The sequence below is a fragment of the Dendrobates tinctorius genome, unplaced genomic scaffold (assembly GCF_039654945.1).
Source record: "Dendrobates tinctorius isolate UK_male_01 unplaced genomic scaffold, ASM3965494v1 ptg000009l, whole genome shotgun sequence".
In the NCBI taxonomy this organism is placed as follows: domain Eukaryota; kingdom Metazoa; phylum Chordata; class Amphibia; order Anura; family Dendrobatidae; genus Dendrobates; species Dendrobates tinctorius.
Genome location: NW_027361677.1, coordinates 10655539 through 10677892, shown reverse-complemented (window position 1 = coordinate 10677892; position 22354 = coordinate 10655539). Strand labels below are relative to the sequence as shown.

The following is a 22354-nucleotide window of genomic DNA, read 5'->3' as shown; positions in this document are numbered from 1 at the left end:
AACCATAAAAACTGCCATAAAGAGTAGGAAGTATCATCATATATTGCCAAAAGAAACTGTATAGATTATGACGGTGTAGGTCCCAAGGGCATTTGCCCCTATTGTCATCTAGAATCACCAAAGTATCCTTCTGTCTAGGAGCAGGATTCATGTAAACCAGGATCCCATCCAACGACCACATCGGTAATCTGTGACAGCTGGATGAGAGCCTTGAGAACTGCCTTTTACCTGACGGCATCTTCTTTCGATTAGCCGGCGTCGCACGACTTCACAAAAGCAGAAAGCAGATACTGTCAGGTGTGAGGTGTTACTCAGGTGTTACTCAGGGCTTCCTTCCAGCACTACTGAAGTGGCCAAATGCAGGGGCGTAACTATAGTAGACGCAGGGATTGCATTTGCCCCATACGAAAAAAAAATTACTATTAATGACCTGTGATAGTTAAGGGCTCTGTTGGAGATTTTACATTGGGGCCCATGAGCTTCAAGTTACACCACTGGCCCAAGGATCAGATCCTACAAATCAATTTGTGCTAAAGGCCACGTCACACACAGCGAGATAACTAGCGAGATCATTGATTTCGCTGTGTGTGACACGCATCGGCGACCGGTCCCCCCGCCGGATATCGCTGATCGTACAGGAATATCCTGGGCCATTTTTTGATCATTGGTCTCCCGCTGGCTAGCACATATTGCTGCGTGTGACAGCGAGAGACCAACGATCAGCGACGCTGGGAGCTGGTATCCAGCATAAACAGCGGGCATCTAAGAGTCGCGCTGCTCTTAGATACCCGCTGTTTACCTTGGATACCAGCTTGCTCGTTGGTCCTGATCGCTGGTGGGTCTGTCTGTGACAGCTCACCAGCGATCAGCTAACTATGTCCCAGCGATCCCATCCACGTCGGATAATTGGTGGAATCGCTGGGACATTGAAGAGTGTAACGGGGGCTTAAGTTTATCTAAGAGCCTTCTAGGGGTTGTCCCATAAACAACATTTATAACCTCTGTACAGGATAGGTGATAAATGTCTGATCTGACTGTTGAGACGCCCATCGATCATGAGAATTGGGGTCCCAAAATCACTTTGTGAGTGGAATGTTAATAACCACTGCATTATTCAGGAGTCATGGTCGCAGAATCACTACCACTCAGATAAGGGACTCATGGTCTTCCATTCTCTAGATCCATGTGGGTCTCAACAGCCAACTCCAAGGTGTTCTTGAATTCATCATGTATCCAGTGGATATATAATAAATGCTGTCTATGGGAAACTTCTTGTCTTGTTGTATGATTTGTCATATTGGTTTATGTGGGAGAAATAGTATGGTACCTACAATAAAAGATGTTTATTTTTTTGCAATTTGACCTCAATAATCCAGTCTGATTTTATACATTTTTAGTATGTCATCCAGGATCCAAGGACTACTTTTTTTATGGACAATGATTTTTGGTAGAGAAAAATTTATTTACTCTGGATTCACATAGTAAAATAGATCTCGACAGACTAATAAATCATTGCACTATTAATCCTCGACTGAGCCCTTAAAAAATTCTATGAGAAACTAAAACTTCAAGGGAAAACAAAACTGAAAAATATATCAAGAACGCTGCAAGTTATTATGGAAATATTTTTGGGAAATACATACACTCTGGGTCTCCCATGATAAGATGATGGCCTATATATTAACATCTCTTTCTGTACAGCTATGAATCATAGGACTCTAAATATGAATTATCTTTTGCATTTTTTCTATTTGTGTTGTTGCCATAAATTTGGTGTCAAACCCTTGGACGGATACCGAGTTTAGTTTTGTTCCTTCGGAAGTAATATGAATCCCATTGGTGGCTATTGAGACGGCCTAGAGGCTTCGACGCTGGCCAAAAAATGAAGCGCTTGCTTCTTTTATGATCAAGAAAGTAGAATGCAACTTTTTAATTAACACAAGTGGGAATGCAAAAATGTGAAAGAAGTTCCAGATGAATAATAAAAGGCCTTCATAAGCAATACTACGGGAAACACCATCTTTGTTAACTTAGTGTTTATGTCAAGGTCAATAACGTTGGATTTAATGGCTTGTAGTTGACTCTTTTTGCTGCCTCCAGATAAGTTTTGTTTTCTTTGGAGTCACTTTTTTTTGTTAGTGAAGAATAATCGGAGCACACCCTTTACTTTATTTAATTATTTTACAGAGAGAAAGTTCTGGGGAAATTTTGCTGATTGATACTTTCGTAATGCATTTTAAAAAGCATTGGCCCGGTACGCCCCTCAACACAAAGTCATTATCATACAAGTAAACTAATGTCTAGATATTTTACCTCAGTGTTTTCCATACTATTATCTATAGATATTGTATTAGAACTAGATATTCCAAATTATTCTTCAATTTATTAATTAGTGCGGTACCCGGCGTGACCTTTAGGTGGCTCAGAGAGTTCAAAAACAGTAAAAAAAAGTTTCAAGGTGCTGTCCATCTTTTGTGACCTTTTTTTAATGTAAATCAACTCTCCGAGTTCTAAGCCGTCTATTTTTTTAAATTATTTTACTCATTTATATAACGCCATTAATTTCACAGTGTTTCATCTACATTATCAGTACTGTTCCCATTGGGGCTCACAATCTAGATTCCCTATCAGTATTTCTTTGGAGTGTGGGAGGAAACCGGAGTACCTGGAGGAAAGCAACGCAATCATGGGGAGAACATACAAATTCCATGCACATGTTTTAAGTCTTCTTAAATTTACAGTTTCTTTGCTTTTAAACCGTAGACTCCATGCCTGGAGCTGGAAAGATTTGCTTAAAATTAAACGATTGAAAAATGTCTAATTCACGATGTGGCCAAATGAATTATCTCTAATTTATTTTCTCCTTAGGGATAATATATATGTGTGATAACAAATTTATGTTGTGTTTTTTATCGCCTTTTGTCTTAATTTTATTCATTTAATCCATTAAAAAAATAATCACTTCATGAAATTATGTCAGGAAGTTGAGAAGATAATTTCCTTTCGAAACATCCTTAAGAAAACACTTTTGATACGGTAGTCGATGTCGGCAGAAGGGTAGTTCGGATTGCCCAATTCTCCCATGTACAGGAGTGCTCACTCTTCCGAGCACTCCTGTGAAATCCTCTGCCACACTCATATGCCAGCGTCTTATTTCTTAGTTAACAAAAGAATTTGGGAGTCCGAAATAGCACATGCCAAATCTTAATCTCCTCAACATCAGAGAATCGGTGGCCTCCATACCCATTAGCCTGTTGACCTAACCTTTCAATATCATGTATGTGGGCAGCCTTTGACTTCAAGCACATGGTTATGTTATGGCTCCATTCCAATTTGTGCGTAGCCATAATTAAGCAGCAAAAAAATCTACCATAGTATCAATTTCGATCGGATGCATATGAACATTGGTTCGATATTAAATTTTCCGTGTTTCATCTGATGCCCCATTAAAAAAGTTTTACCATTTAGAAGCATTATTTATAACCCGGGAAAATTTGTTTGTAATGCTGTACACCATGGTGATAGGATATAGAACCACCAGGATTATGTGCCTTCATAATTAGGCCATGTCTCTGCCATATGCGGGAGAAGTTGAAAAACATCTCAAGTTGACCATCCAAAAGAGTTTACCATCTTCACTTAAACCTAACTTGTAAGGAGTACTTGAAAGGGCTCAGTACTTAGAAAAATTATGTGGCGCCCCTGAGGCTTCAGTTGCCACAGAGGTACTGCACCTTCTCCTAAGGTGTAGTGCCCCACCATCCAGGTAAGGTGGGAACCCCTGACCACGCTCCACACCTGGTTTCCACACACAGGATAGTTGAGTGGGGCCACCTAACAGCTTCAGGCTGGGGATTAGCAGAGCACCCCTCGTGGAACCCTGCTTCATAACACGAGATGTGCTGGGAGGCGGGTGGAGTGAGATGATACAAAAGAGGGGGAAGAGTGAGAGTTAGTTAGTTAGTTGGAGAGAGAGGGAGAAGAGTGAAGATGGGTGTCTGAAGGACGTGCTGCAGCAGGTCCCAGTGATCTGGGCTGCTGGCATGAGAAAGACCAGTGAAAGAGACTGATAAGATTGATAACCTAACCTTCCATAAGAGAGAGAGAACAGATCGGAACGAAGGAGAATAGAAGGACGGTGGGAAGCTGGTTGAAGAAAGATAGAGAATCCTTCCAGTCCAGAGCGCAAAGGCCGGGGCCCAATCCCCGAGGTTGAGTGGATCTTTATGTCTGGCAACAGACACCGGAGGAGTAGTGAGCCACTAATGCCTTGCTCCCATCATAGACTTGGGACACAACAGCAACTGAATAGAGAGCCGGGACGCAGTGAGGAGTCCCCGAAGCAGGCTACAGCTGTCTGTCATACAAGTAGAGACTAGGAACACCTAGAGAAAGGCATTCCAGGGTAACTAAGTACTGGAGTGCTTCGCACCTAAAGGCGCATTGGAGGAGTCGTTCAGTGAAGGTACATATTGGCGGAGTGTGGAAGGGAGAACCCTATCTGGCCTGGAGGTTGGCTGGAGCCCTGACCTGGAGAACACTGTACGGAGGCAGGCGTGTGTGTGAACTGCAAACAGTGAGTAAAGCCTTGGAACCGCACACCCTGGTGTCCTCCAGTTATTCCAGCACCGCTACACCTGGGTAACAACATCTATACCATTCTGCGCCTCTCCTCATCCATTGCACCTACACTCCCCTGGGACTCCAGCTCCACCTGTGGGGAGCTCCACCATCTTTGCTGCACCACACCATCAGTCCCAGTGGATCTGCATGCAGCGTTGGCTCAATATCTTACTTGCCAAACACCACGGGTGGCGTCACGAACTATTCTACCATTAACTACATCTCCCCCATTGCTTGGGCACCCAGGGCCACGGACCGGGTCACCGCTTCTGTGACACATCCCCCTGACACCGGCCCGGTACCGAGTACCCCACTGCCCTGGGAGGGCGACCCAATTCCACAGTCTAGGACTTTTTAGGTCAAATCGATAGGTTATGACGGAAAAGTCCGATAGATCTAGTTCCACCAATGGGACACACCTCTATCTTGAAAATAGGACCAGTTGTTAGGAAAAAGAAGGCTACTCACGCTTTTTATTTCTATGAGAGCTTCAAAAGTTGAGGAAAATATTATTTTAATATATCATAAATGTTCTAGATGAGAAAATTCCTTGAACTTAATTTGCTCTTCCTATTGTGATCCACTCTTTTTGAATGGGGGATTCCTTTTAATTAGCATTTTTCCAGGGTTATACGATCTGGAACTTCGTTACATTTACATCCCATTCTGCATTACTCCTGCCATTGTCTAAAGGATTGCCTTCCCCTAAACCAAAAACCTTCCTCTCTGTTATGCCTGTATAAGATGAGACAGACAGGAGAGCAAGACCCACCCTTATTTCCTGTCATCTGTTTTAGTGTCTTTGCTACTACCGATGAATTACACATAACAACAGGTAGCTGACGGCAAGTTAGACAAAACAAAGACACCTAGTGGCCCAAACCTTTGTGGGGTAAGAAAACATAACATAATTTTTATGTAAAAGGATTTTCTATTGAGCACTTAATGTTTTTAATAAGATTGAGTTGTTCGAGCCCTCCTCCAGATGGAAGAAAACAGTCTCTCTAGTGCCATCTATTGAGAATAATGACCCTTCAAGTCAATGTCCAACCCTTTAATGAGCCTTGCAACATGACTAATGGCCCAGTTACACGCATCAATGTCCCAGCGATCCCACCAACGATCTGATGTGGATGGGATCGCTGGGACATAGCTGATCGCTGGTGAGCTGTCACATAGACTGACCCACCAGCGATCAGGACCAGCAAGCAAGCTGGTATCCAAGGTAAACAGCGGGTATCTAAGAGCCACGTGGCTCTTAGATACCTGCTGTTTACATTGGAAACCAGCTCCCACCATTGCTGATCTTTGGTCTTTCGCTGTCACACGCAGCGATGCGCACTGGCCAGCAGGAGACCAGCGATCAAAAAACAGCCCAGGACGTTCGAGCGCGATCAGCGATACCCAGCAGAGGGCCGGTTGCTGATACATGTCACACACAGCGATGTCGCTGGCGAGATCGCTGTGGCGTCACAAAATCAGCGATCTCGCTGGCGATCTCGCTGTGTGTGATGGGGCCTTAAGGATATTTGCCAAATCAAAGTCTTCACCAAAAGGATGACCCCCATCTACAGACAACTGTTTTAGAGGGTCTTTATATCAGGTCAGTTAAGTCTACTTGCTGTAAGCTTGAGCTTTGATATCAAGGAAACCAAGCATTGTCTCAACAGCCAAATCCGTGACTCATATCTTCAACAGCCATGGGTCACCGGGAAAGCATTTCCAAATGTATATAGTGCTGACCTCAAATTATTAGTTGGGATCACTTGGCAGAATCAGTGCTCAGTGCATATTTTAGTCTGCACTCGTGCGGATAAACTTGGCTCAAAGTTGGGTTTTTACGTATTTTGGATGAATAATAATCTCATAACTTAGCATAAGCGTAGGCTTACAACTCTAACAAAGGGGTTGTTCCATGAATAAATTATCATTTCTCTGGTACGTATGTTGTCTGTGTTACATGAAATGTAGCAAATCTTCAAATTCTATCATTTTTTTAATGTTACTGTGTCTTTCTATTGTTACAAATTTGTTAACGAGCTAATTTTATATGTTTTATATGTTAGACTACATTAACACAATAAAGAGATTTTTAGAAACGCCATTTTTTTTTTTTTCCTGCGGTAGAGCCATGTGCAAGATTGTTTTGGGGGGATGGGATGTAGGTATTATTGTTAATAATTTGCTTTATATAAATATATATATATATATATATATATATATAAATATAGTCATATGTAAAAGTTTGGGCACCCCTATTAATGTTAACCTTTTTTCTTTATAACAATTTTGGTTTTTGCAACAGCTATTTCAGTTTCATATATCTAATAACTGATGGACTCAGTTATATTTCTGGATTCAAATGAGGTTTATTGTACTAACAGAAAATGTGCAATCTGCATTTAAACAAAATTTGACCGGTGCAAAAGTATGGGCACCCTTATCATTTTCTTGATTTGAACACTCCTAACTACTTTTTACTGACTTCCTGAAGCACTAAATTGGTTTTGTAACCTCATTGAGCTTTGAACTTCATAGCCAGGTGTATCAAATCATGAGAAAAGGTATTTAAAGTGGCCAATTGCAAGTAGTTCTCCTATTTGATTCTCCTATGAAGAGTGGCATCATGGGCTCCTCAAAACAACTCTCAAATGATCTGAAAACAAAGATTATTCAACATAGCTTTTCAGGGGAAGGATACAAAAAGTTGTCTCAGAGATTTAACCTGTCAGTTTCCACTGTGAGGAACATAGTAAGGAAATGGAAGAACACAGGTACAGTTCTTGTTAAGCCCAGAAGTGGCAGGCCAAGAAAAATATCAGAAAGGCAGAGAAGAAGAATGGTGAGAACAGTCAAGGACAATCCACAGACCACCTCCAAAGACCTGCAGCATCATCTTGCTGCAGATGGTGTCACTGTGCATCGGTCAACAATACAGCGCATGCATAACGCCTTTTTGTATGACCAAACAACTCAATCTTTGTTTCATCAGTCCACAGGACCTTCTTCCAAAATGTTACTGGCTTGTCCAAATGTGCTTTTGCAGACCTCAGGCGACTCTGTTTGTGGCGTGCTTGCAGAAACGGCTTCTTTCGCATCACTCTCCCATACAGCTTCTCCTTGTGCAAAGTGCGCTGTATTGTTGACCGATGCACAGTGACACCATCTGCAGCAAGATGAGGCTGCCGGTCTTTGGAGGTGGTCTGTGGATTGTCCTCGACTGTTCTCAGCATTCTTCTTCTCTGCTTTTCTGATATTTTTCTTGGCTGCCACTTCTGGGCTTAACAAGAACTGTACCTGTGTTCTTCCATTTCCTTACTATGTTCCTCACAGTGGAAACTGACAGGTTAAATCTCTGAGACAACTTTTTGTATCCTTCCCCTGAAAAGCTTTGTTGAATAATCTTTGTTTTCAGATCATTTGAGAGTTGTTTTGAGGAGCCCATGATGCCACTCTTCATAGGAGAATCAAATAGGAGAACTACTTGCAAGTGGCCACTTTAAATACCTTTTCTCCTGATTTGATACACCTGGCTATGAAGTTCAAAGCTCAATGAGGTTACAAAACCAATTTAGTGCTTCAGGAAGTCAGTAAAAAGTAGTTAGGAGTGTTCAAATCAAGAAAATGATAAGGGTGCCCATACTTTTGCACCGGTCAAATTTTGTTTAAATGCAGATTGCACATTTTCTGTTAGTACAATAAACCTCATTTGAATCCAGAAATATAACTGAGTCCATCAGTTATTAGATATATGAAACTGAAATACCTGTTGCAAAAACCAAAATTGTTATAAAGAAAAAAGGTTAACATTAATAGGGGTGCCCAAACTTTTACATATGACTGTATATATATATATATATATATATTTAGCACATTTTATTCATTTTTGGAAGGAGGAACACAAAGCAGTTATTCTTAAATGCTTTACCCAAATCTGATAAGCCACGTGAATATCATGGAACCAGAAAATTATACTAAAATATACTTCTTACTTCCAAAACCAGAGTTTCATTGATCGGTCCCGCTGCATAAAGACTTTCTGGTTGCTGAGTTGATCTTTGATAAATGAAAGTGGTCCCAGCAAACGGGAACTTTCCAGGCCAATCAATGGTCCATTCCCCAGTCAAATAGTACTTTCCATTAAGGTTTCTCACAGCGATGTAACTGGTGGAATACTGGAGCTCTTGGAAATGAATATTTCTCGCGCCAACCGGCACAGTGACAACGGTATAGTATTCTGTACAGGAAGGAAGAACAGAGAGGAGTCTTCAATTGTAATCGTGAGCAGAAGTAGCTAGATTACTCACATGTTTCATTTATAGGTTTCAGTAGACTGCCCGGGACTACAAAAATATGGCCATCATATTTATTTTTCTAATAATATCTATCTATTATATATCTATCTATTATTTATTATCTATCTATTATTCTTACTCAAGTGTCAAGTGATAGTCCTCAGTGTGGTGCCACCTGCTAGCTATTTGCATATGTCCTTGTATACAAGCCTTAGGCCGGGGTCACACTTGCAACTGCAATGAAAGAAACTATGTGAGTCTCTCGCCTCAATACCCGGCACTGCCGGCGGCGGTTCGGTGTGGAGCGTTCAGCTGCATAAAAATACATGCAGCCGTACATTCTGGTCCCGAGTGCCGGCAGCAGTGCCGGGTATTGAGGCGAGAGACTCACGCGAGTTTCTTGATTTGCAGTTACACCGGCCTTAGTAACATTATAACATCCTCGGACTCATTGCATGGGGTAGTTGATGGATATGGGGCACTCGAGTCATCTGTTGGAAGCTACTGCTCTGGATCACTAGAAGATCTTACCATTAGTTTTGTGATGGTTCAGATACTGTCCTCTGTAAAACTTGCATGTAGAATTATCACCTTTACAGACTCCGCAGGCATCCAAAGCTGCTTTTGATCCAAGAACATAATCACACCCTACAAGCTGGCACCGGAATTTACAGAAATGAAATGTGCGTTAGGAGACTGTGAGTGTCGGAACGTATCATATCACAGGATGCAGGCAGATCATTTCTTCATGCTGTCACCGAGCCAAATTGAAATTAAAATCCATTTGCTTTCCTGCACAGTACATTTAGTTAGATGATATTTTACCCCACAACAGATAATAGAAATCTCAATGCAACCAATTAATTAAGTGCTTAGTTAAAGGTTGTTCTGCGGTTAATATGAATTACACATCATTTATTCTGACATTTTACGGTAGTTTTATGCTTCAGAATCAGTTAAAATTGCTGTTTTGTGCAATTGGTATTGCATGGGTAAGTATACGTAGCAATTTCAACAAAACCAACCATACAATAGAAGCAAATTAAATTTTACCAAATGTTTTATTAGTTCCAGGTAGGATAAAATTTCAGTGAGCTCAATTTGCTATCTTATCAAGAAAACATATTGAAGTCAACGCAACTTTTCTCAACGAGTCCCACTTTAAAAAAAAACTTCTTGTGATCAGCATTTATTATTGGAGCACCTCATGATCAGTCGTTTCTCTACAGTGAAAATGTATTAGTACATGGCAGCAAACATGAGCAAATTGATTCTCAACTGTTCGAATTCCTTACGAATTAAAAAAAAAATTCAACCTCAATAGGATTCAAAATTTTCAGGATTCTGTTTGCACAAACCCAGCAAAATGGTGGCCAACCGGAGATCATTTTGCTTGATTCTTTTGAAGGCCAGGAAGGTGTTAAATCATAAGTGTAAAACCTGTCCTAAAACATCTCTAACCTGTCCTACCACTGCAGTCTACTCTTCTGGTAAGTCTTCCCTTTAGAACGTTTTTTGGCACAAATCTTCTGGCACCGACTAGTCCTAACGTAGTAATGTGTGCTTCCACATGCAGTCTAGTGGGGGGGGGGGGGTAATGCATGGCATTGACGTCAATAAAATGTGCCACACCTATATGATTGCATGCTGCGACACACTTGACCACCTAAGGACTAGTCAACAATGAAAGACCAAGGACTGAAGAAGGATCCGAAGGACCAGGAAAAACTGTTGCAGCAAAACAGGTGAGGGGCAAGATTTGGATGAAAATAAAATATAAATTATTACCCCTTCCATTATTTTATTATGCTTTGCGGTCCAGAGAGAGTCTTTTTGGGACCGATATTAATTTTTGGGGGGCCAATTTAAATCTGCGAACCTTGTTGAGGAAATCTGCCTTAATTAATTTTGGATATGCAAATAAAATCCATGGAGCCTCATTTGAGAGTCTCAAACACGGGACTAGCCAGATCTTCCTCCAGGGAAGGACCCAGCCAAGGAGTGGCTCCTTTCGGAAACCACCTTTACCACCATATTAAGTGGCCCTTAAAGTCAATATCCAGATCTTTACGAGTTTACAGATATGACAAGGGAAATACCAAGGCCAGATATCCATCCACAGACAGCTGTTTCGGGATGTTGCCCCTCATCAGTGTGGAGTAGGATTCTGGCTAGGTGGGAGCAATGCCTAGTAGACCAACATCACAAAACAATCACTGACCTCATGGAGACCAGTCAAAGAAAACACTGCAGCAGCCGGCAAAGGCACTCAATCAGTGAAATCCTAGGTGCATTGCTCCCTGGGAAATACGAATATGCAAATAAAATCCGTGGAGCCTCATTTGAGAGTCTCAAACACGGGACTAGGCAAATCTTCCTCCAGGGAAAGACCCAGCCAAGGAATGGCTCCTTTCGGAAACCACCATTACTACCATATTAAGTGGCCCTTTAAGTCAATATCCAACTCTTTACGAGTTTACAGATAAGGCAAGGGAAATTAATTAATTTTGGAAGATTCGCTCATCTTCTACACGCTAAGTACTCAGATTAAATTCTGGTCAAATAATTCTGGAGCAAGAACTGCTTTAATAGAGTGGATCCAAAGTAAAGTCAACATGTCAAAATGCGTTCATGAGACAATCAATTTAACTCTGGCAAAACTAAGATGACACCACAACTCACGATCAACCAAAATTGATGGTGCCAATACGCCTTAGAGTTAATAACTAAGGGCAGCATGAATCAGATAATGGCTGTGCTGATGCAGTTGTTTATTTTTTTTTTTTACTCAGAATGGAAAATGATCATCCTTGGTTAGATTTGAACCAATAACCCGAGGAATGGAAACCTACAATGCTAACCTGTCGGAATAATGGTTATTAATGCATATATTACAACTACTATGCACTACTGTTTATTGGGGCATGAGTCTCTGCCTCCAACAATAGTGTTATATTGCCAATAATACATTGTCTAAAAAAAGAAGAGCCCCAGGACGTTCCCGCTCACTGTTCACACTGTGTGTAGCTGGAGCACATTCGGCTTTCACTTTACAAGCTGGCAGACGAGATGCTAAGATCCCGAGCTGTAAGAAATACCAGTTGTAAGCTGGTTATCTTTGTTCATGAATAAATATATCTTCACTGTTGAACAGCTGGACTGTACACAGATTAATCCACTGCCAACATACCCACCCAGCCACCGTGCTGTCCAAGAGCTGTTTACTGGCTAAGTCATGAAAATGACTTCGAACACCTATGAGAAGGCTGTGAAAAGAGAAACTAGTTCCCATTGCATCCACTCACTTCAATTTTTAAAGTGTACCTAAGAGGTGGAATCTCATCGTGATGTGTCCGAGTTGAACCCATGACTTCAACAACATTACTAACCACTGTGCCACCATGCTGCCCAGGAGATTATTTATAGGTAGGTTATCAATATGACTACCAGCAGCAATGGCAAGATCATGAAAGAGAAAGCTAGATGCCCAAGGCATCAAATCAGTTAATTGATTTTAATTTATGAAGAGTACCTGAGAGGTAGAATCTCATTATTGTTGGTCAGAGTTGAACCAATCACTCCAGTGCTAACCACTGAACCACTGTACTAGCTGGCAACAGTCACTATATTACCCAGCAACTGTCACTGTGCTACGCTATCAGCATCACCAAGCCACCAGCATGCTTCACTGTAGGGGGCGGCACGGTGGCTCAGTGGTTAGCGCTGCAGCCTTGCAGCGCTGGAGTCCTGGGTTCGAATCCCACCAAGGACAACATCTGCAAGGAGTTTGTATGTTCTCCCCGTGTTTGCGTGGGTTTCTTCCGGGTACTCCGGTTTCCTCCCACACTCCAAAGACATACTGAGAGGGAATTTAGATTGTGAGCCCTCATCAGGGACAGTGATGATAATGTGTGCAAAATGTAAAGCGCTGCGGAATATGTTAGCGCTATATAAAAATAAATATTATTATTTATTATTATTAGGAATCAATAAGCTCCCACAATGCTTCACTGTAGACATCCCCAAGCCCCGCCATGCTTCACTGTAAGCAGGGTGTTCCTTTCAATGTATGCTTCATTTTCCCTCTTACAGTACATAATGACTCAGACACTCGGGTTGCAGCATAATGATACTAACACTTTGGGTACAGGGTAATGACACTGTTACCTTGAATGAGGAGTAATCATGCTGACAATTATGAAACAGAATAACTACACACTGATTCTTGGGATATATGATAATGACACTGAAACTTGGGGTTCTCCTCTTTCTGGCTGGATGTTCATCTAGTTCTCATTATTAGTGATGGGTGAGCACTAAAATGCTCAGGTGCTCATTGCTCGGTTCGAGCAAATTGGAATGCTCGGGTGCCCAAGCAACGAGCCCAATGTAAGTCTATGGGACATGAGAACAGCATGGGGGAGACCCCCGGAAGCATTTCTGACTCCCAAGTCACTGCTGTAGACAATGTTGTCAGAGACTTACGTCACGTTTACAGACTCACAATAAAACATACAAAAACAAAACCAAAATAGATTTTCCTGGGAAATATGTTAAGAAACTTCCTTTCCAGGGTAATGTCTTGTATATAAGACAAAATAAATAACCAAAAACAAAAATTGCAAATGGAGAGAGACACTGCTGCTAGAAAATATAATTCTTCTGGCAGCTGTTTATGTGGACCCGAGTCATCGCATACTGCTTGATGATCAACAGCTTACTAAAGGAAAAGAAGCTCTGATTGAGGTAGCGGTTAGGATGAGTGGGCTACAGGACGGCCAAGAGCAGAGGACTCGGGTCCTGCCAGTGCGGCTGCTGCTGCTTCTTCATCCTCATCAGATGAGGAATTTGATTTTGAAAAGTATTTGGACGACATGGAGCAGGCAAAGCGTTGCTACCGGGAAAAGATTCCTCTCCCATAGAAAACACATTGACCATATTTCAGCAACATTTTTCACTTGCTCTCAAAAAAGTAGAAGAGTTCAATCGTTCATCAACACTGACTGTGCACGAGGCAATTCCTCTACACCCTGAAATTGTTAGAGATGTTCCCATGTGGTCACTGCTTTGCCACCAACCCAAGTTACTGTAGAGAGGTTGTTCTCTAGCCTCAAAATGATGAGGTGAGATCTGAGGTCATCTATGAAGGAGGATCTGATGGAGGCAATACTATTTCTCAGAACAAATTCATAGACTGCACAAATGTTATTCAGGACGTTTTTGTTGAAAACTGTTTTTTCCCACTTACTGCATAGTGTATAATATATTGTAAATATGAAAAAGTTTTTTGCTCTAATGTTGTATTCCAATAAATATAATTTATGTTCTATCTAAATTTCTTGATTATTGTATCATAATAAAGATTAAAAGCCTGATGTCACCATTTTACTCCAGTAAATTTATCACTTAAACTTAAACATGAGCCTTGTATGAGGGAGTCGGAGTCATGGAAATTGAGGAGTCGGAGTTGAAGGTTTGGCTTACTGACTCCACAGCCCTGATTTTGTGTGACTGTGTGGGTTTCCTCCCATGTTCTGAAGACAGACCTGTAGGAGATATGACCCCTGATGGGTGCAGTGATGTCTGTAAAGTGCTGTACAGTCATGGCCAAAAGTTTTGAGAATGACACAAATATTAATTTTTACAAAGTCTACTGCTTCATTTTTTCTAATGGCAATTTGCATATACTCCAGAATGTTATAAAGAGTGATCAGCTTAACAGCAATTACTTGCAAAGTCAATATTTGCCTAGAAAATTAACTTTATCCCCCAAAACACATTTCAACATCATTGCAGTCCTGCCTTAAAAGGACCAGCTAACATCGTTTCAATGATTGCTCCATTAACACAGGTGTGGGTGTTGATGAGGACGGGGCTGGAGATCAATCTGTCATGATTAAGTAAGAATGACACCACTGGACACTTTAAAAGGAGGCTGGTGCTTGGCATCATTGTTTCTCTTCTGTTAACCATGGTTATCTCTAAAGAAACACGTGCAGTCATCATTGCACTGCACAAAAATGGCCTAACAGGGAAGAGTATCGCAGCTAGAAAGATTGCACCTCAGTCAACAATCTATCGCATCATCAAGAACTTCAAGGAGAGAGGTTTGTTGTGAGTTCATTTTCCCCTTCATTACTGAGGCCCGAGGAACTCCCTCTTCTGGTAAAGAAAGGTAGTGAGCCTGATTATCAAACACCTGAGGCTGATGATGATGACTGGCTGAGTGGAATGACTGACTGGATATAAGGCTGCCGACGCCCTTCTGCCCTGCGGGTGATTTCTCTGTGGGATCCTTGGAGACAAGTCTGAATTCCTGCTCCTCTAAAGCTAAGTTTGCTGCTCGGCCTTTTGCTTTGGTGCTTTGACTTTGTTTTGCTTTGTTTTTCTGGATTTCTGCCATTCCCTGCTGGGGTGTGCTGAATTCCTTTAGCTCTGTCTTCTGAAAATACCTGAGTGCTGATTTAGTTTTTGAAGCCTAGCTGCTTCAGGGCCTTTTTCATATCAGCTTGTTGGCTTATGTCTTTGATAGGGTTTTGGCAGATTGCAGACAGCAGCCTTCCTGTCCTTTCCTATCTAGGTAGTTTTGGGCCCCGTCTTTGCTCAGTCTATCTTTCTGTCTGTGTTAGTATTTTCATCTTGCTTCACCGTCATTATATGTTGGGGGCTGCCTATTGCTTTGGGGTCTGCTCTGGGGCAGTTTAGATTCCCCTTTCTTTCTTTAGGCCTAGGTAATTCTCCGGCTGTGATCGAGGGTTCTAGGGCATCGTAGGAACCCCCCACGGCTACTGCTAATTGTGTTGATAGGTTCAGGGGTCTGCAATCTGATAGTTGCCAACTTCTCTGGTTTTCTGGACTTAGCTTGTATTTCTGCTTTTGCCTCCTACGGTGACTCATTCATAACAGAATCACCCGCCATACCGCAGATCCTAGGGTACTCAATAGCAGGAAAGAATTGTAAAAAAAAAAAAAAAAAAAGGTGTATATTTTTTCCTCTATATCTCTGAGGCCGTAGGGGGAATTTTTTTCCTCTCAATGGAGATAAAGCAATTGTCTGATCGTGTGGAGCAGCTCGCTGCGGAAGTGCGGGGAATTTCCGCCTACCTTGCTCATTCACATGCTGCTGAACCAAAGATTCCTACACCTGATGTATTTTTTGGGGATCGGTCTAAATTTTTGAATTTCAAAAATAATTGTAAATTATTTTTTGCCTTGAAGCCTAACTCGTCAGGGAGCTCCGCGCAGCAGGTTAAAATTGTCATATCTTTGCTGCGTGGCGATCCCCAGGATTGGGCGTTTTCTTTGAAACCAGATGATCCTATTCTGACTAATGTGAACGCATTCTTTCAGGCCTTGGGGTTGTTGTATGACGAACCTAATGCCATTGATCAGGCTGAAAAGACCCTGCTGGCATTGAGCCAGGGTCGTGATTCTGCAGAATTGTACTGTCAAAAATTCCGAAAGTGGGCAGTACTTACTACCTGGAATGATAATGCCTTGGCTGCTCTCTTTCGGAAGGGGTTGTCAGACGCCGTAAAAGATACTATGGTGGGATTTCCTGTTCCCTCTGGTCTTGACAATTCTATGTCATTAGCCATTCAGGTTGATCGGCGTTTGCGCGAACGCAAAGCTGCACGAGAGGTGTTGCCACCTGTTGAACAAATGTCTGAACCTATGCAATGTGATAGAGTTTTTTCCAGAGAGCAGCGTCAGGAGTTCAGAAGGCGTAATAAGTTGTGTTTTTTTCTGTGGAGATGCCTCGCATATTATTTCTGTCTGTCCTAAACTAGAGAAACGCTTTGCACACACGTTTTCTGTTGGGGGTGTTCAACCTAAGTTTCTTCTGGCTATTACTCTGATCTGCTCCCTGTCCACATTTTCCGCCAAGGCTTTTGTGGATTCGGGAGCAGCCCTAAACCTAATGGACTTGGATTTTGCTAAACGTTGTGGATTTCCGATGACACCTCTGCAGACGCCTATCCCTTTGAGGGGGATTGATGCTACTCCTTTGGCTAAAAATAAACCCCAGGTTTGGACCCAGGTGGTAATGCGGGTCGCCCCAGACCATCAAGAAATATGCAGATTTTTGGTGTTGCATAATCTGCATGATACTATTGTTCTGGGGTTTCCCTGGTTACAGATTCATAATCCAGTGTTGGATTCGAAATCTGTGTCTGTGGTGAGTTGGGGTTGTCGGTGTGCCTTTAGTGAGGCTCCAGTGTTTTCCACCTCTCCTCAGTCGCATGATGTTCCTGATTATTTGGTGGACTTTTATGATGTATTTAGTGAGAATGAGTCTGCGTCTCTGCCTCCTCATAGGAGTTATGACTGTGCAATTGAACTGAGCCCGGGGTGTAAACTTCCCAAGGGTCGGCTCTTCAATTTATCTGTACCCGAGCACGAGGCTATGCGATCCTATATTAAGGAGGCGTTGGAGAAGGGTCATATTAGACCATCCTCGTCACCCTTAGGTGCCGGTTTTTTTTTTGTAGCCAAAAAGGATGGATCATTAAGACCTTGTATTGATTATCGTGCCCTCAACAAAATTACTGTTAAATATCAGTATCCGTTACCCCTGATTTCTGATCTATTTTCCAGAGTTAAAGGTGCTGGCTGGTTTACCAAGCTTGACCTCAGGGGGGCGTATAATCTTATTCGCATTAAGCATGGGGATGAATGGAAGACGGCGTTTAATACTCCAGAGGGACATTTTGAGTACCTGGTGATGCCTTTTGGGCTCACTAATGCCCCTTCTGTCTTCCAGTGCTTCATGAACGATATTTTCCGAGATTTTGTCGATAAATTTTTGATTATCTATCTGGATGATATTTTGATCTTCTCCAAGGATTGGGACTCTCATGTGGAACATGTTCGGACGGTGTTCCGGATCTTGAGGGAGAATTCCCTGTGTGTCAAAGGATCTAAATGCCTTTTTGGAGTACAGAGGATTTCTTTTTTGGGATTTATTTTGTCCCCGTCAACTATTGAAATGGACCCGGCCAAGGTACAAGCCATTCATGATTGGGTTCAGCCCACTTCTTTGAAGGCCCTCCAGAAGTTTTTGGGTTTTGCTAATTTTTATCGGAAATTTATAGCAAAATTTTCTAGTATTGCCAAGCCATTGACTGATTTGACTAAAAAGGGTGCTGATGTGTTAAATTGGTCTCCGGAGGCTGTTTCTTCTTTTCAGGAGCTGAAGCGAAGATTCACCTCCGCCCCGGTTTTGCGGCAACCTGATGTCTCACTTCCATTCCAGGTAGAGGTGGATGCTTCTGAGATTGGTGCAGGAGCTGTTTTGTCCCAAAAGGATCCTGTAACTTCTAAAATGAATCCCTGTGCTTTCTTTTCCCGAAAGTTCTCTCCATCTGAACGTAACTATGATGTGGGGAATAGGGAACTGTTGGCCATGAAATGGGCATTTGAGGAGTGGAGACATTGGTTGGAGGGAGCTAAGCATCAAGTCGTGGTCCTCACTGACCACAAGAATTTGATTTACCTAGAGTCGGCTAAGCGCTTGAACCCTAGACAGGCTAGGTGGGCCTTGTTTTTTACACGTTTTGATTTTGTGGTTTCTTTTCTTCCTGGAACAAAGAATGTCAAGGCAGACGCCCTCTCTAGGAGCTTCTTTGCTGATTCTCCTGTAGTGACCAAGCCTGCTACCATCTTAGGCGAAGGGGTAGTTCTTTCTGCCATCTCGCCCGATTTGAGACGTGCTCTGGAAGAGTTCCAGGAGGACAAACCTGAGCGTTGTCCCAGTGGAAAGTTGTATGTTCCTGACCAGTGGAAGAAGAGAGTGATGTCTGAAGTTCATTGCTCTGCTTTGGCTGGTCATCCAGGTATTTTTGGTACTAGAGATCTGGTGAGTCGTTTTTTTTGGTGGCCCTCCTTGTCTCGTGATGTCAGGAATTTTGTGCAGTCCTGTGGGACGTGCTCCCGGTCTAAATCGTGTTCTCGCTCTAGTGGGTTGTTGATGCCTTTGCCTGTCCCCAAGAGGCCATGGACCCATATTTCAATGGATTTCATCTCTGATATGCCTGTCTCTCAGAGGATGACTGTTATTTGGGTGATTTGTGATAGGTTCTCTAAGATGGTTCATCTTGTACCACTCCCTAAGTTGCCGTCTTCCTCTGAGTTGGTGCCCCTGTTTTTACAACAGGTGGTTCGCTTGCACGGGATTCCTGAGAACATTGTATCTGACAGAGGAGTCCAGTTTGTGTCTAGATTTTGGAGAACTTTCTGTTCCAAGCTGGGAATTCAGTTGTCCTTCTCCTCTGCTTTTCACCCTCAGACCAATGGGCAGACAGAGAGAACAAACCAGACCTTGGAGTCATATTTGAGATGTTTTATTTCTGCTGATCAGGATGATTGGGTTTCATTTTTGCCCTTGGCCGAATTTGCTTTAAATAATAGAGCTAGTTCTGCCACTTTGATGTCACCTTTTTTTTGTAACTTTGGGTTTCATCCTCGATTTTCTTCAGGGCAGGTGGAGCCCTCTGCCTGCCCAGGTGTTGACACTTTGGTGGAGAGAATGCACCAGATCTGGGACCAAGTGGTGGATAAGTTATCTCTCTCCCAGGAAAAGGCCCAGCGGTTTTCCAACCGACATAGGACCATTGGTCCCCAGTTTAAGGTTGGTGATATGGTGTGGTTATCATCAAAAAATATTGCTATGAAGGTGGCTTCTCCTAAGTTTAAGCCTAGATTTATTGGACCTTACAAGATTGTGGAGATTATTAATCCGGTCTCTTTTCGTTTGGCTCTTCCTGTCACATTTAAAATCCATAATGTGTTCCATAAATCTTTGTTGAAGAGGTTTGTTGAACCTGTTGTTCCGGGGGTGGCACCTCCAGACCCTGTATTGGTTGAAGGTAACATGGAATATGAGGTAGAGAAAGTACTGGATTCCCGTCTGGCTAGACGGAGACTCCAGTATTTGGTTAAGTGGAAGGGTTATGGTCAGGAGGATAATTCCTGGATCCCTGCCTCTGATATTCATGCCAAAAGATTGGTGCGTGCCTTTCGTCGGGCTCACCCTGATCGCCCTGGTGGCGTAGTTGAGGGTTCGGTGACCCCTCCTCAAGGGGGAGGTACTGTTGTGAGTTCATTTTCCTCTTCATTACTGAGGCCCAAGGAACTCCCTCTTCTGGTAAAGAAAGGTAGTGAGCCTGATTATCAAACACCTGAGGCTGATGATGATGACTGGCTGAGTGGAGTGACTGACTGGATATAAGGCTGCCGACGCCCTTCTGCCCTGCGGGTGATTTCTCTGTGGGATCCTTGGAGACCAGTCTGAATTCCTGCTCCTCTAAAGCTAAGTTTGCTGCTCGGCCTTTTGCTTTGGTGCTTTGACTTTGTTTTGCTTTGTTTTTCTGGATTTCTGCCATTCCCTGCTGGGGTGTGCTGAATTCCTTTAGCTCTGTCTTCTGAAAATACCTGAGTGCTGATTTAGTTTTTGAAGCCTAGCTGCTTCAGGGCCTTTTTCATATCAGCTTGTTGGCTTATGCCTTTGATAGGGTTTTGGCAGATTGCAGATAGCAGCCTTCCTGTCCTTTCCTATCTAGGTAGTTTTGGGCCCCGTCTTTGCTCAGTCTATCTTTCTGTCTGTGTTAGTATTTTCATCTTGCTTCACCGTCATTATATGTTGGGGGCTGCCTATTGCTTTGGGGTCTGCTCTGGGGCAGTTTAGATTTCCCCTTTCTTTCTTTAGGCCTACGTAATTCTCCGGCTGTGATTGAGGGGTCTAGGGCATCGTAGGAACCCCCCACGGCTACTGCTAGTTGTGTTGATAGGTTCAGGGGTCTGCAATCTGATAGTTGCCAACCTCTGGTTTTCTGGACTTAGCTTGTATTTCTGCTTTTGCCTCCTACGGTGACTCATTAATAACAGAGGTTCCTTTGTTGCCAAAAAGGCTCTAGGGCGCCCAAGAAAGACCAGCAAGCACCAGGACCATCTCTTAAAAGTGTTTCAGTTGCGTGATCGGGCTACCAGCAGTGCAGAGCTTGCTCAGGAATGGTAGCAGGCAGGTGTGAGTGCATCTGCACACACTGTGAGGCGGAGACTCTAGGAGCAAGGCCTGGTCTCAAGGAGGGCAGCAAAGAAGCCACTTCTCTCCAGGAAAAACATCATGGACAGACTGATATTCTGCAAGAGGTACAGGGAGTGGACTGCTGAGGACTGGGGTAAAGTCATTTTCTCTGATGAATCCCCTTTTCGATTGTTTGGGACATCTGGAAAACGGCTTATTCGGAGAAGACCAGGTGAGCGCTACCACCAGTCTTGTCTCATGCCAACTGTCAAGCATCCTGAAACCATTCATGTGTGGGGTTGCTTCTCAGCCAAGGGAATGGGCTCTCTCTCAGTCTTGCCTAAAAACACAGCCATGAATAAAGAATGGTACCAGAATGTCCTCCAAGAGCAACTTCTCCCAACCGTCCAAGAGCAGTTTGGCGATCAACAATGCCTTTTTTAACATGATGGAGCACCTTGCCATAAAGCAAAGGTGATAACTAAATGGCTCAGGGAACAAAACATAGAGATTTTGGAACCATGGCCTGGAAACTCCCCAGATCTTAATCCCATTGAGAACTTGTGGTCAATCATCAAGAGACGGGTGGACAAACAAAAACCTTCAAATTCAGACAAAATAAAAGCATTGATTTTGCAAGAATGGACTGCTATCAGTCAGGATTTGATCCAGAAGTTGATTGAGAGCATGCCAGGGAGAATTGCTGAGGTCCTGAAGAAGAAGGGTCAACACTGCAAATATTGACTTGCTGCATTAACTCATTCTAACTGTCAATATAACCTTTTGCTACTCATAATATGATTGCAATTATATTTCTGTATGTGATAAAAACATCTGACAAACACACATAAAAACCAGAGGCCAGCAGATCATGTGAAAATATAATATTTGTGTCATTCTCAAAACTTTTGGCCATGACTGTACAATCAATATGCTTACATAAGACGGTCTCACTTTGCAGACATTATTGCCCCATCAGGACTCACATCCTATCAGTATGTCTTTGGAAGTGGGGCTGCTCATACTCTGCTCCATTCATTGTTAATGGGACCGTCTGGGAAAGCAGAGCTCCATTATTTCCTGACAGTCGTGTAAACAATGAATGCAGTGGAGGATAAGCTCACGCACCTCTGCTCCATTCAAGAATAGGATGGATCTAGGAAACTTGTGCACCGAGCTCAAGAGACCGTGTCATGGAGATTATTACGTGGTGTTTTCTAGTACGTGGACGTGTCAGAAATGTCCCACAGTGAACGGCCGCCCTCACCGGTCTCTTGTCTGAGAACACAGAGAATAAAAGCCTTTTGTTCCCATCTCATAGATCGGTGCACAGTCTGCTGAGGCTGATGGTTAAGCACCCATGGGGCAGCATGGTAACACTGGGGCTTTCTTTTTCTTGTTGCTGTTTTCA

The 22354-nt window shown here is 42.8% G+C and overlaps 1 protein-coding gene across 1 annotated transcript in view; it reads right to left on the bottom strand.

Moving 5' to 3' along the window:
• The window catches only part of ADAMTS18 (ADAM metallopeptidase with thrombospondin type 1 motif 18), a 148497-nt gene that overhangs the window by 9957 nt on the left and 116186 nt on the right, over window positions 1-22354 (bottom strand). Inside the window, exons 15-16 of the mRNA XM_073582822.1 lie at window positions 9450-9573; window positions 8616-8860 (exon numbers count right to left, since the gene is read on the bottom strand). Coding sequence (XP_073438923.1) covers window positions 8616-8860; window positions 9450-9573 — 369 coding nt within the window. The remainder of the gene's footprint in view (window positions 1-8615; window positions 8861-9449; window positions 9574-22354) is intronic.